The 13,312-nt window shown below is 53.6% G+C and overlaps 1 protein-coding gene across 4 annotated transcripts in view; it reads left to right on the forward strand.

The window, feature by feature from the left end:
- The window catches only part of SUFU (SUFU negative regulator of hedgehog signaling), a 132,898-nt gene that overhangs the window by 113,975 nt on the left and 5,611 nt on the right, over positions 1–13,312 (forward strand). For all 4 annotated transcript variants that reach the window (XM_005566312.4, XM_005566314.4, XM_045362197.2 and 1 more), the window contains exons 9-11: positions 713–847; positions 2,754–2,892; positions 12,720–12,788. In XM_005566312.4, the coding sequence (XP_005566369.1) occupies positions 713–847; positions 2,754–2,892; positions 12,720–12,788 (343 nt within the window). The remainder of the gene's footprint in view (positions 1–712; positions 848–2,753; positions 2,893–12,719; positions 12,789–13,312) is intronic.

Below are 13,312 nucleotides of genomic sequence, written 5' to 3' on the forward strand. Positions count from 1 at the left end.
CCAGCCTGGGTGACACAGTGAGACTCCATCTCAAAAAAAAAAAAAAAAAAAAAAAAAGGCTGGGTGCTGTGCCTCACACCTATAATCCCAGCACTTTGGGAGGCCAAGACGGGTGGATCACCGGAGGTCAGGAGTTCGAGACCAGCCTGGCCAACATGGTGAAACCCCATCTCCACTAAAAAGACAAAAATTAGCCGGGCATGGTGGCGGATGCCTATGATCCCAGCTAAGGCCGGGGAATTGCTTGAACCCAGGAGGCAGAGGTTGCAATGAGCCGAGATTGCGCCGCTGCGCTGCAGCCTGGGTAACAGAGCAAGACACCATCTCAAAAAAAAATAGAATGTTGGCCAAAGATGCAGGCTTTATAGAACCAGACCTACCTGAGACCGGATCTCAACTCTGCCCACTCCCTGGCTGTGCAACCTGTGCAAACTACTTAGCCTCCCTGATCCCCAGTCCCTCCTCTTTAAAAAAAAGAGAGAATGGTGGCAGCCATTTCTTGGGGGCATTGTGAGGAGCAGCCAGTCAGTGAGAAGTGCTTGATGCAGTGGCTGGTGCTCGCCAGGCATATACAGAATGGTGGCTGTCAGCATCATTATCATCAGTCACCATTATTGTCTTTATTACTCAGGAGCCCAGCTGGAGACTCCCATCTTGCTCCTCCCTGAGCTTTTCACCTTGTGCTGAACTTTTTCCTGTGCTTGCTTCACAGGAGCCGCAAAGACAGCCTGGAAAGTGACAGCTCCACAGCCATCATTCCCCATGAGTTGATTCGCACGCGGCAGCTCGAGAGCGTACATCTGAAATTCAACCAGGAGTCCGGAGCCCTCATTCCTCTCTGCCTAAGGTGAGCGAAGACAGCCCTGCCACACAGTTTACCCCACAGCACCCAGGTCAGCCTCCAGGGGGCACTTCAGAGCCTCCCCAGCCCCCTCCACCAGCAGGCGTCCTCCAGGGCCTCCAAGGAGCCACCAGGCCTGTCTCCCTGGTAAGGGTGAGGCACCTGTCAGCAGCCTACAAACCTAAGCAGGCTGGGGCTCAGGGAGGGAGGAGAGCTACTCCACTTGGGGCCTGTTTAGGAGCCTGGGGACTCTGAACCAGCCAGTCGTCCCCATGTCACTGGGCCATGGGGTGTTCTCTTCGCCCAACCCTCTGGCTGGCCTAGGTGGTGAGAAGTCTGCCATCCTTCCTAGAGAAGGGCTCTCTTGTCTGCATCTCGTATCGAGCCCAGAGCAGCGCAGTCCCCAATGGGCCCAGCATTGTGGCCAGAGAGCCCCATTGGTCTCTGATTGCTTGCTTGACAGACCTTCCTCATTCGCAAGTTCTGGAGTCAGAATCCACAGGGAATAGGTGCTAAAGAACTCTCCTTTATCCAGAGAAGTGTTCCTCAGCCCTGTTCCCCTTAGGAAGACTCTGTGACCCAGGGAGTCTCAGGTGCCCCCAGCCACCCACAAGCCCAGGGCAGGGATGGCAGGGTCCCCAGTAGCACTGGTTTGTCAGGGCGGGGTTGGGTGGGTTGGGCTCTATTTTCTCCTGCTTGCTGCTTTTCTCATGCAAAACACTCAGTTCTAAAACCTAGTGGCCAGCCCAGCAAACTCCTTGAGGGACCAGGAAGCCCAGCTGTGTCCCTTCTGCTTCTGTCCACAGTGCCAAAAGCCCAGCCCAATGGCCAGAACTCAGCTCTATGCTCAGGGCTGCTGCACGGCTGCATCTGCTACAGCTGGCTACCCCGCAGCCCTGGGGCTCCACCCACACTTTGAGCAGCAGAGGCACCAAGAGTAACTCTAAACTCACAGAACAGTGACAGGGAGGAAGATCTGGCACAGTTGGGACCCTCCCCACTGTCCCCAGCACCTGGGAGTGAGTTTGAAGGGTAACCAGCCTTGGCCAGCCACCCTGGGCAGCGGACAGAGAGCAAGTGGCCAGAATGAACAGGACCTGGCGGGGTCTACCGCCATCCCACCACTACATCCTCCCTAGCCACTTCTCTGGCCAAGACCCAGGGCCTTTCAACTGGTGAAGGGTTAATTGCAGGCAGCCTGAGAAGGCACAGGGCAGGTTCCACTTCCTTTGCTGATGGGCGGCTCTGCCCATTAGCTGCCCCTGCCTGCCACTCCCCCAGGTGTATTTCCAGACTAGGGATTAACAGTAACTTTTGTGGCTCCCTGAGTGACCCCACTTGGCTTCAACTTGCTTGCTTGCTTTTTTTTAAAGATGTGCTGTGGCCTTTGGGCCAGCCACTTAAATGTTACGGGAAAGCCCAGGAGCAGGTGGAAGATTCTGCCCTGGACACTGAAGTGTCCCACTGTGGAGGCACTATCCCATCGTCCCAGGGAAACTTGTCTAGACACTACCTCACCTCCGTCCCCCAAGGAGGGATGTGACCCCCTCTTACCTCTGGGCATGACCTCAGCAATTGCTACCTTCCCTCTCTGGCCTCAGTTTTCCTAAGGGAGACAAGCTTGAATCTCTGCAGGATCTCTGCAGGGCTTTTGAACTCAGTGTTTTCTGCTAGCTTTGAGCACTTTGGAAGGATAACCTTAGATAATTTGTGAGAGGGGCTTCTCTTTGAAGGTGCTGAAATGAGCGTATTTAGATACAGTCCCCTGTTGGTGGACAGGTAGGGAGCCAGGAGAGCATGTACCTGGCCCGCAGACCATAGTCCCCACTGTCCCAGAGCTTTGGCCAGGCCTGCTGTGCTTGGAACTGTTTCTAGGCCCAGCTCCTCACTGTCTCCATGTTCCCATTCCCAGGGGCAGGCTCCTGCATGGACGGCACTTTACATATAAAAGTATCACAGGTGACATGGCCATCACATTTGTCTCCACGGGAGTGGAAGGCGCCTTTGCCACCGAGGAACATCCTTACGCGGCTCATGGACCCTGGTTACAAGTGAGAAGGCCCTTTTTCTTCTCCCTCCTACCTTTCGTAGACTCTTCCTTGCCCACCCCTCCTCTTCTCCCTTGGCAGCTCTTGGTGGCACCCCTTCCTGGGAGGCTGGTCATGAGCGCCTCTTGGATTCAGGGCCTGGGGCCTGTGTGTAGATGTGGAGTGTAGATGCTGCTACCCACTCCAGCAGCTCTAGGAGCACTTCCTGACCTTCTCCTCCGTCACCTGAGACACAAGTGTTAACTTTCCAGGCTCTGGCTCTTGGTAATTCTGTTTCCCATGGAAATCCAGGTTGGAGGGATGTAAGACTTTCTGTACCCTGGGTAAACCAAGGTATAAGAACTCGAGGATGAAGCAAGATGGGAGGATGTGTGGAGGCCACTCTCCAATGGCTACATGGAAATCCCACCAGAATTCAGACAGTGGCATGTGTGCCTGGACCAGGGACTGGGCAGGCCTCAGTGGGAAGAGCCTCCCTTTCCCAGCCCACCCCTGATCTGACGGCCCTCCCATTCCTCCTGAGTTTGTGCGACCAGAGATCAGCTGGCTGGTCCAGAGCACTTTGTCCTTCCTTTGCTCTTCTAGCTGGAGCGAGCTTCAGAGCTGATGCCAAGCAGGGGTACTGGGGCCTCAGAGCCATAGGCCTCCTTCCAGCCCCCACCCTGTCCCGGGTCTCTAATGGGTGCTCAGCCTGCTCCACCACACTCCCAATTATCTTGGAGGGACAGCATCCTTTTTTGGCATTTGTTTGTTTGTTGGGGGTGGGGAGAGGATTGAACGCTTTACCTCACCTCACTCACGAGTATCGAGAAAGGGAACCTGACCCTAAACCTAAAGGTGGCCATACCTGGTTTGTGATGTATTGGAGAGGCATGTGGCATTACAGTAGAAGGGAAGAGAATGATGCTGGGTTTGTGGGTTTCACCCAGTCTGGGGAGTCTATGAAGCATATGTACTCAATACAGACATATTTTTTGTCCCTGCATGTCTACAGAATTTCTCCTCCTTCAGGCCAGCCCCCTCTTCTCCCCCCACCACCAAAATACTAACCCTTAATTAAAACAAACAGCAAACAAAGGACACCAACCACACTCCCCAGACTAAGCCGAGATAGAAATGGAAGCTAGTGCTTTAGGGATATTGTGTTCCATAAATTATCTTGCCTTTTTCCACTGTTGTTATTATATCGTTTCATAACAAAATTACTTTGAACCATAAAGTTATAAATACATTTTAAAAGTCCCACTTGGTAACATTAGATTTCTGTCCATGTGGTGTTGGTAGTTACTGTAACAAAAGCTGTGAAGTGTAATATTTGAAATTAGCCCAGCACAAGTGGAAAGGGCCTCCCCTAATTCCCTACCCCCAGCCATGTCCTGGGCTGCTGCCTCTGCCCCTGTGGAGAACAGGGAGGGAGCAGGCCTGTCTCCTGAGCCGAGCTGCTGAGGAGGCTGGAGGTAAGGACAAGCCCCTGAGAGTTCACAGGTCATCATTCCCAAGTGTCCTCAGGTAGCGTGTGTGTGTGTGTGTGTGTGTGTGTGTGTGTAAGGTTCAAGCACGTTTTCCTGGGACAGTCGGGACTGGGGCCTCCCCGAACTGCAGAATACATTCTACCCAGTTATGTTTCACATCCTCAGCTCTGAACCTATCCTCGGAGCTCTGCCCTCCCCTCCTGGAATGTCTTTCTGCCCTCCAATTTTCAGCAGCTCAGGAACCTTGGCCCCAACAGGACTGGGCAGATGTCCTATTGCCCCTCAGTCCTCTGAATGCCCTTTGGACCCAACCCCAATTGCCCAAGCCCCTGACCCTCTAGCTTCTGGGGTTCCCACTCCCAGTGCCACAACCCCCTCACCTCCCTGGCAGCCCCTCAGCGAGCCTGAGGCCCAGCACCCGCTGGCTCCCCAGCACATGGTCCCCTCCCATGGGCTGTTGCCCAGGGAACCGGGGCGCGGTGGGAACGAGCTGCTGGCCTCGGCATGTTTCAATAAAGTTGCTGTGCTGGGAGCTGCTCAATCAAAGGCCTGTGTTATGGGCTCATTAGTGTGGTCCACCACGGGGCCGGCTCACAGGAGAGCTCCTGGGAAGGCTGGCGGAGGCCCCACACCCCAAGCACCCACCCTTGATCACCAAGGGGTTTCTCAGGCCCTTTCCAAGGAGCCCTGGGAAACCCTCTGACCCTGCCCCCAGCTGGATTCTCAGCGGTGGAGCCAACACCCACACCAGCCCTCCTCCCCCTGCCAGGCAGTCAGCACTTTCTGCCTCTGACTGCCAGCCAGCCGCCCCTGTTAGGGTCTTGCCACTGTGGTCACAGGCAGCTCCCTTGCTTGTGGGAACCTGGACTTGTAATTACTTGTGGGCCTCTAGGTCTCCCTCTGGGGCTGGCTGTCTCCATGGGAGTCTGCAGGACCTCCTAGAGGCCTGGGGTTAGACTTGCAGTCGCCAGTGAGGGCCACTGCCCTCGGCCAAGGAGGGCCATAGGCTCCTCAGGAGGGGACCCCAGCACAGAGAGGCCCACCTTTGCTCCCTGCAAGCGTCTCTTGCTCACGTCCCCAGGGTTCCAAGGTGTCTTCTGGGCCTTGTGTGCCCAGGCCTGTTGGAGGCAGAGGAGTAGGAAGGAGCGAAATCCAATAGACCTGGGACATGAAGAGACCCAGTCTTCTGTTCTCTTAACTGCTGCTGGAACTCTCCCATTGGTCCCAGCTGCAACGGAGGGGCTAGGATGACTGTGTTACAGCAGCCTTGGAAGCCCTCACTCCCAGCCCTGGCACCTTGTTCTGGCCACCAGCCCAGGCCTGTTATCTCTTGGGAGGAAGCATGGCAGAGACACCCTGCAGGGGGAAGAGTAACAAAGAGAGGCCGAGAGGAAAAGGTAGAAGGTTTGGGAACCCGAGCCCCTTTTCGGAGCCTGTGGAATGGCCCCAGAGAGGCCTCCACACCCACCTGCTCCCTCACCTTCCCCCATCTGTCCAGACCCAGGAGAGTCAGGGCCCCAGCATGTGGCAAAGCAGGGCTGTCTGCAGACCAGGTGGAGCACAGTGGACACTCCCTGCTTTATGGAGGATCTGGGGGTGCAGGAAGCCAGCACCAGTTCCACAGGCTTTCACTTTCCAGGGAACAGCACCTTGACTCCGTCTGCCCTGCCATTTGCTGTTTTCATCCTTGCTGAGACTGTAAAGCTTATCAGCCAACTCCAGGGCTGTAAGGGAGGCTTTTCAGACCCTGGGATGGGGCCTGCCAAAGTCTGCTCCTGCACCTCCTTCCCCCCAGCATTCCTCACCCTGGTGGCTTTAACAAGCCGCTTTCCCTTGAGCCTGTCAACACTGGACTGTTAGTCTTCTGAGCGGGAGCCCGGCCCAGAGCTGAGTCGTTCATCCGTCCCCAGCCAGGGTTGATCTGAAGGGGGATAAGTCTCAGCCCCAGCGGTCACATAGAGGTCACATCACCAAATATGAGAATATTGTAGGCCCCACAATGCTTTCTCAGCTGTGTGGTGTCTGACAGCTCACCCAGGTGGCGCCTCCAGTCCCAGGCATTCTCTGCCAGCCCTGATGGGAAGCCCCAGGCGTGGGAGAAGACGCCCAGCAGCTGTTCCAAGTGGGCTCTGCTGCTCCAGGCCAGGCTTGGGAAGGTGCTGCCGAGCTCTCCTCTAGACAAGCCCTGCCTTCTGCCACCCATTTGGATGTTGTGTAGAAGATGACTTGGGAATCCCCAGCCCATGCCCTGGGCACCTCCTCTTTGGTGCCTCTGCTGTTCCTCCTTCCATGGGTGAACCCAGCCATACTTATTCTCCCTGGAGACCTTTGCTTGGACTGCCCCAGAGACCTTGTTGTCCAGGGGAACACCCATTAAGATTTAGAGCCCAGCAATGCTCGTGGGGAGGTACCCTTCCTTGTAGGAAAGGACTGTGATGCCCCACTGTGTCCCTGGCATCCCACAGCCAAAGCAGGAGTCTGAGCCTGCTTCTGCCACCAGAGCCAACTTTTCACTGCCCACTAAGAACGGGAAATGAGCGAGACCTGTGCCCACACTGCAGCCCGCTACCTGCTGCACCACACGCCTCTGCCTCTGACCTGGGAGGAGGGTGTTCTCCAGGCTGTTTTCTGGCTTTTGTCTGGCCTGTGGAGTAGCGGTGGGAGGGAAGGGACGCAGACAGGACTGCTTCCCCGTCCCTGCCTCCTCCACTGCCATCGTGGGTGCCAGAGCAGCTCCTTGGCAGGCTCTTCCACTGTAAACAACACATTTCCTTCCCTGAGAGGAGGAAAGGGAGGGAAAAGAAAGCCAAACTTGTCGGGAAGCAAGAACAACGTGTCAACATGAAGAACAAACAAGGCCCTGGACAAAGTGTGGATTGTCATACCAAGGGGAAGGAGTGGGCATTGTCAGCCACTCTTTGCAGACTCAGAAATATCATTGACCACAGACATCTGAATCGGCGTCAGATCTGCAGCAGCTGGGCCCCTGCCTGCAGCGTAGCCTGGCTTGCCCAGGGCAGGCACTGACACAAGATCACTTTTCGGGTTCCTTTCTGGAACTTGCTGGGACTTGGGGAATTGGGAGGTTGTTGACAATCCTCCTTCATCATCACCCAGCCAAGCTGGTTAAGGCAGCTGGTGTGAGCCCACTGGAGTAGCTGCTGGCCTAGATTCCAAGCCCCCCTGCCTGGCCAAAGGTGGGAACTGGGGGTAACCGGATCCATTGCTCCCCTCGCAGCTCAGCCAGTTTGACGGTAGTGGAGCTGTAGCCACCAACTCACCCATACTGGTTAAGCCTGTGCCTAAACCCTCTTTCCCAGCAGCCCCCCACCATGATCTCCTGGGGCACCACTTAAAAATACAAGTGCCGGTCGGGCGCCATGTCTCACACCTGTAATCCCAGTACTTTGGGAGGCCAAGACGGGTGGATCACGAGGTCAGGAGAATGAGACCATCCTGGCTAACACGGTGAAACCCCGTCCCTACTAAAAATACAAAAAAAATTAGCCAAGCGTGGTGGTGGGCGCCTGTAGTCCCAGCTACTCAGGAGGCTGAGGCAGGAGAATGGTGTGAACCCGGGAGGCGGAGCTTGCAGTGAGCCAAGATCACGCTACTACACTCTAGCCTGGGTGACAGAGTTAGACTCCATCTCAAAAAAATAAAATAAAATAAAATACAAGTGCCTGCCGGGCACGGTGGCTCACGCCTGTAATCCCAACACTTTGGGAGGCCGAGGCAGGCGGATCACGAGGTCAGGAGATCGAGACCATCCTGGCTAACACAAGAAACCCTGTCTCTACTAAAAATGCAAAAAATTAGCCAGGTGTGGTGGCAGGCGCCTGTAGTCCCAGCTTGTTTGTCTGCTGTTAAACAGCAGACAAAACTCCGGTCCCTGGCTGGGCCCAGTGGTTCATGCCTGTAATCCCAACACTTTGGGAGGCTGAGGCAGGAGAATGGCGTGAATCCAGGAGGCGGAGCTTGCAGTGAGCTGAGATCACGCTACTGCACTGCAGCCTGGGTGACAGAGCGAGACTCCGTCTCAGAAAAAAAAAAAAAAAAAAAAAAATTTAGCTGGGCGTGGTGGCACATGCCTGTAATCCCAGCTACTCAAGAGACCGAGGCAAGAGAATTGCTTGAACCCGGGAGGCAGAGGTTGCGGTGAGCTGAGATCACGCCATTGCACTCCAACCTGGGAAACGAGCAAAACTCCGTCTCAAAAAAATAAATAAATAAATATGCAAGGGCCTTGACCTTGACCCAGAGTATTCTGATTCAGGAGGTGTGAATGGGGCCTAGCATCCCCTTATTTTCAGAAGCTTCCCAGGGGCGTGTGCTGCTCAGATTGATCGGGGGCCTTCCTCTCTTACTAGAGGGTCTCCTCCCTCTGAGGGCTGTTTGTGTACAAACATAAGTGTTTTCTGCCTGGCTCTTGGTAAACGCAAATATCAGTGAGTGCTGTTATCAATATTATTTCTACTGCTACTTTCTGGGCTAGTGAACTGGCAAGATGTATGTATTCACTAGGCTGGCCTGGGAATTTGCCCCACTGCCCTCACTTGGGAACCATCTCTGGGCATGGTTTACCCTCCTTTTTAGTTGGCCAGTCTGATTTTTTAGCAGTATCTGTGACTCTCACGTTTCTAGCCCTCTTAAGTTGAGCAGGTGACCAGGAAATGTGTGGCTGGTGGAGGTTGGGACTGCTGATTTTCCAGGTCATTGGTAAAAACCAAAGCTTCCTCCATTTCCATCATCAGAAGACAGAGAAGTCATCCCCATCTATATAGGCTTCTATAGTTGGGGTGTCTTCCCAGACAGGAAAAGAGCATCCTCTACCACCATGAGGTCAGATAGCTGTTCCTCTAAAGTCCAGAGCCTTGAGCCAGGTGTGGTGGCTCATGCCTGTAATCCCAGCACTTTGGGAAGCCAAGGTGGATGGATCATTTGTGGTCAGGAGTTCAAGACCGGCCTGGCCAACATGGCAAAACTCCGTCTCTACTGAAAATATAAAATTTAGCCGGACATGGTGATGGTCACCTGTAATCCCAGCTACTCGGGAGGCTGAAGCAGGAGAATCGCTTGAACCCGGGAGGCGGAGGTTGCAGTGAGCCAAGATGGTGCCACTGCCCTCCAGCCTGGGTGACAGAGCAAGAGATTTCGTCTAAAAAGTAAAAGTCCAGAGACTTGACTCCTCTGGGTACCTACCCTTGGGCAAAGTGGGGATGATAGTCACCTCCCTAGCAGAACTGTCACAAGGATTCAATGAAATGACACTGATCAAGCTCTTAGCACAGCGCCTGGCACCTGGTGGAGGTACTGCTTCTGCTATTGGCCATTTTTACTGTCATTTTTATCATCACCATTCCCATTATTATTTGTGACAGAGCCAAGCATCTCTGTAGGGACCCAGTGAGCCTCAGGAGTGCCAAGCCCCAGAACTGCACAGGCTTTTCCCACAGTTGCATCACAAGGGCGAGTCTGTTACTCGGGAGAGCTCCCAGGAGCTGCTCCGTCTTAGCTGTCTATCTCCAGTGTCCTGTTGATACGATCTGTTAACATTCTCAGCTCCAGGTCTGAAATATACAAAGAACAGGGCCTGTTTGTTCAATCCAACCTTCTAAGGTTTAACTCCCAAAGGAAATTAAATTAGGTGCCTGGAGCTATGACAGTCTGTCGTGTTTCTTTGCAGAGAATGTCACCCTTAATATCATGCAGATCTCATGTATAATTTTTCCCCTTTAATTATTTTAAAATAACGTGAAGTTTCCAGCAGGAACCAGCAAATCACCAAAAGCAAAAATGGAGGAGCAACTAGGGTTTGTCCTCATTTTTGATCTGGCCATCCCCTCCCTGAACCGAGTCCAAAATAAGTCCATACACAGATGGTGCCGCGCATGGTGGTTGCTCTACTAAAAGCCACCATAACTCACCCTCTCCCTAGCACCAGTTCCAGACCTTTGTCAGAGGAACCAGCTTAGAAGTGAACTGAATGTTGGTGGCATTACGTTTCCTTGAAGAATAACTCTGGCATCTCACTGGGTGACCACAGCCCCTGTGAACCGTTGCCCCTCTTCCTGTCCTTCCTCCACCCCATCTCACCCCCAGCACTTGTTATAGTCCCATATCTATTTGCTGATCTGACAGAAGGTCCCTCCCTCCAAGTTATTTGTGAGTTAGAAATTAGCCCAGCCCAGACTGGAGCCATTGTAATATAATTGGGTTTTAGGTATGCTTGTGTTTGTGCTAGCATTTGCAGAGATGGCAACGAGCCCCGGAAATGCCAAAAATATGAATGTAACTTTTGTACTACTTGAGCAGACTGGTGATAACTGGTGGGGAAACTGAACTTTTGGGGAGGACACCCCTGGGATAAGAGAGTAGGAGGAGCAGGGGCTTAGGCTGTGAGAGGGAGTATGTGTATGACTGGAGTCTGGGCAGAGTCGGCCAGTCCCACTTTGGGGAATTAGGAAGAACTATAGGGGTGCACCTCCCCAAACTTTGCCAACTTTGCCTCTCCTGCTGTGTCTTGTCTCTGTCCTCGGTTGGGGCCCTAGCTCCTAGAACAGAGTTTGGTGAGGAGATGTGGACCAGTGGTCAGAGCTATTTTGTTCCTGCTATGGGCTTGGAGCCTGGGAAGGCTGGGTCTTTTGTCTCCCTGCCAACCAAGAGAGAGTTCTTGTCCCCGTGGGAAATGGACTGCCTTCATGCCTGTGTCCCTGGAAGGATGAATAGATGAGTCAGTGTCCTGGGGGTGAGAGTTCAGCATTCGGGAGCAGTACTCCAGGCACTAACTTGAGAGTCCAGACATGACCAGTATATGGTCTTAACCACTGACAAGCCGTGTGACACTGAGCAAATTACATAACCTGCCTTTGCCTCAGTTTCCTCACTTCCTCAGGAGACAGGGAGTGAGCAGTTAGCATGCCCGGTATGATGGCGGCTTTTCTGCTCACTTGGGGGTAGTGTTCTTATTTCTCACTGCCTCCTCCACCCCCATCCACTTCTTGCTTTGGAGACCTCTATCCTGCGAGCTCCTGAGCCGTCCTGTGTGCTCACCTTCCTTGTTACCTCACAGTGTGGAAACTTTTGTTCTTGGCAACTGACAATTCCCAGGGGAAACCTGGTGGGTATTTTTTCAAGTTCTCAATTCTCCTCCTCACAGGGAGGGTTTCCCCTCAGAGGAGCCCCTCACCTGGATCTTCACCCCGTTATCTTTCTTCCTTTGTGCCCTACCTGGGTGCCCAAGGTGTACAGGAGGAGACAGAGTTGTGGCCTGGGGGTACAGAAGGCTCTGCAGTGGAGGGAGGCTGGGAGGCCCTGGGGACCAGGACAGGGAGGGGGAGGGGTGAAGGAAGGGGTCAGAGTTGGAAGAGGAAAGGCATCCTCACCCAGGGCGTGGTAGGGTGCAGACCTGGGATCAACTTGGCCTGGCTCTGCATAGCAGCCTGACCAGAGTGGGGGGTGGGGGAAAATGGCCCAGCAGATTGAGGAAGGCCTGGTTTTAAAGGCCCTGAGAGCCCTTGGACGTTGGTATTGGCTGTGAAAACTTCTTCAGCGATGAAGGTGGTGGTTGTGCCAGCCAAATAGTGGGGCCAGACTCAGCATCAAAGGGAGAGGCAATGAGGTGTCAGACTAGAACAGCAACATGGAACACTGGGAGGTGACCTAGAGAAGAGGAATCTCAAAGAAGGCTGGAGGAACTTAGTGGCTGATCGAGCCCACCAGGGCAGGGGCTTGGGAGCTTCCAGTCTGGGAGGATCTAGCTACTGTGAATGGGAATGGAAGTTGGGAGTCCCTTTGTCATCTGTAAAATGAGAGATGTTGGTCCACAATCTCCAGATTCTCCAACTCAGACAATCTTGGATGTACCTTCCAGGGCACTTCCAGATTCCACACAGGGCTTGTATTCCAAATCCAAACAGATTCCTTTTGTCCTGCCATGGTGAGGGGGCAGAGGGGGATATGAGAGCCTGACTGGGCAGCAGCTTTAATTTAATTTTTTTTCCTTTTGCTTTTTCTTTTTTGTTCCTTTTTTTTCCCTGAGATTCCTTTTTACCAGCCTCACCAGTCTTCATTTCCCTTCTGGGAGCAGCATTCCCAGCCCTCCCAATGTCCTCCCTCCTCTCCCCATTGTCCCCTCCTTTCCTTCTATGCCCCAGTCTGATATTGCAGGGAGGTGAGGGTGTGGGGGGAAATGACAGTTGGGGACAGGCCTCAAACACTTCCCTCTGTCCCTTGAACAGATCACAGTGAGCTCGTCTCTCCTCCATGGTCAGAAGAGAGGTATAAAGCTTGGTGGTTGGCAAAAAGATCATACATTTAAAAAAAATAATAATAAAAGCCTGCCTTGTGCCTTCACAGATTCTGTTGACCGAAGAGTTTGTAGAGAAAATGTTGGAGGATTTAGAAGATTTGACTTCTCCAGAGGAAGTAAGCTTGTTTGACCTTCCCTGACAACGGGTCCCATCTCTGGGACTGTGTGTGTGTGCTTGCGTGTGCGCGTCTGTGCATGCATGTGTGCGTGTGTACGTGTGTGCGTGTGTGCTTGCATGTATCTGTGTGGCTGCATCTGTGGGCTCCTCCCCAAGGTGCAGGGATAGGCTGGAGAGGAGAATGTAGATTTCTTTTCTGTTTCTATGCACTCTCACCATCCCCTGCCCTACCCCCAGCCCTTGTAAGGACACCCAGCAAATCGTCTGAATTGCCAGCTCCTGAGAGCCTCATTGAAGAGGAAGCCAGGGCCTTCAAGCTAGTACGAGTTCTCCCCAGCCCCTGCTGTTCCCTGGCAGGTTCTGAACAGAACACCCATGTCTGTTGCCAGAGAACATTCCACTGGGGAGTTCTGGTGGGCAGCAAGGGACTCCTGCCCTCGCCTTGGGCCACCCAGGAGCCACTCTCTCTTCTTCCTTCTCCAGCCATGAGCTGTCCCCTCTTAGTCTCCCTCTTCCAGCCCT

The sequence above is a fragment of the Macaca fascicularis genome, chromosome 9 (assembly GCF_037993035.2).
Source record: "Macaca fascicularis isolate 582-1 chromosome 9, T2T-MFA8v1.1".
NCBI classification, from domain to species: Eukaryota; Metazoa; Chordata; class Mammalia; order Primates; family Cercopithecidae; genus Macaca; species Macaca fascicularis.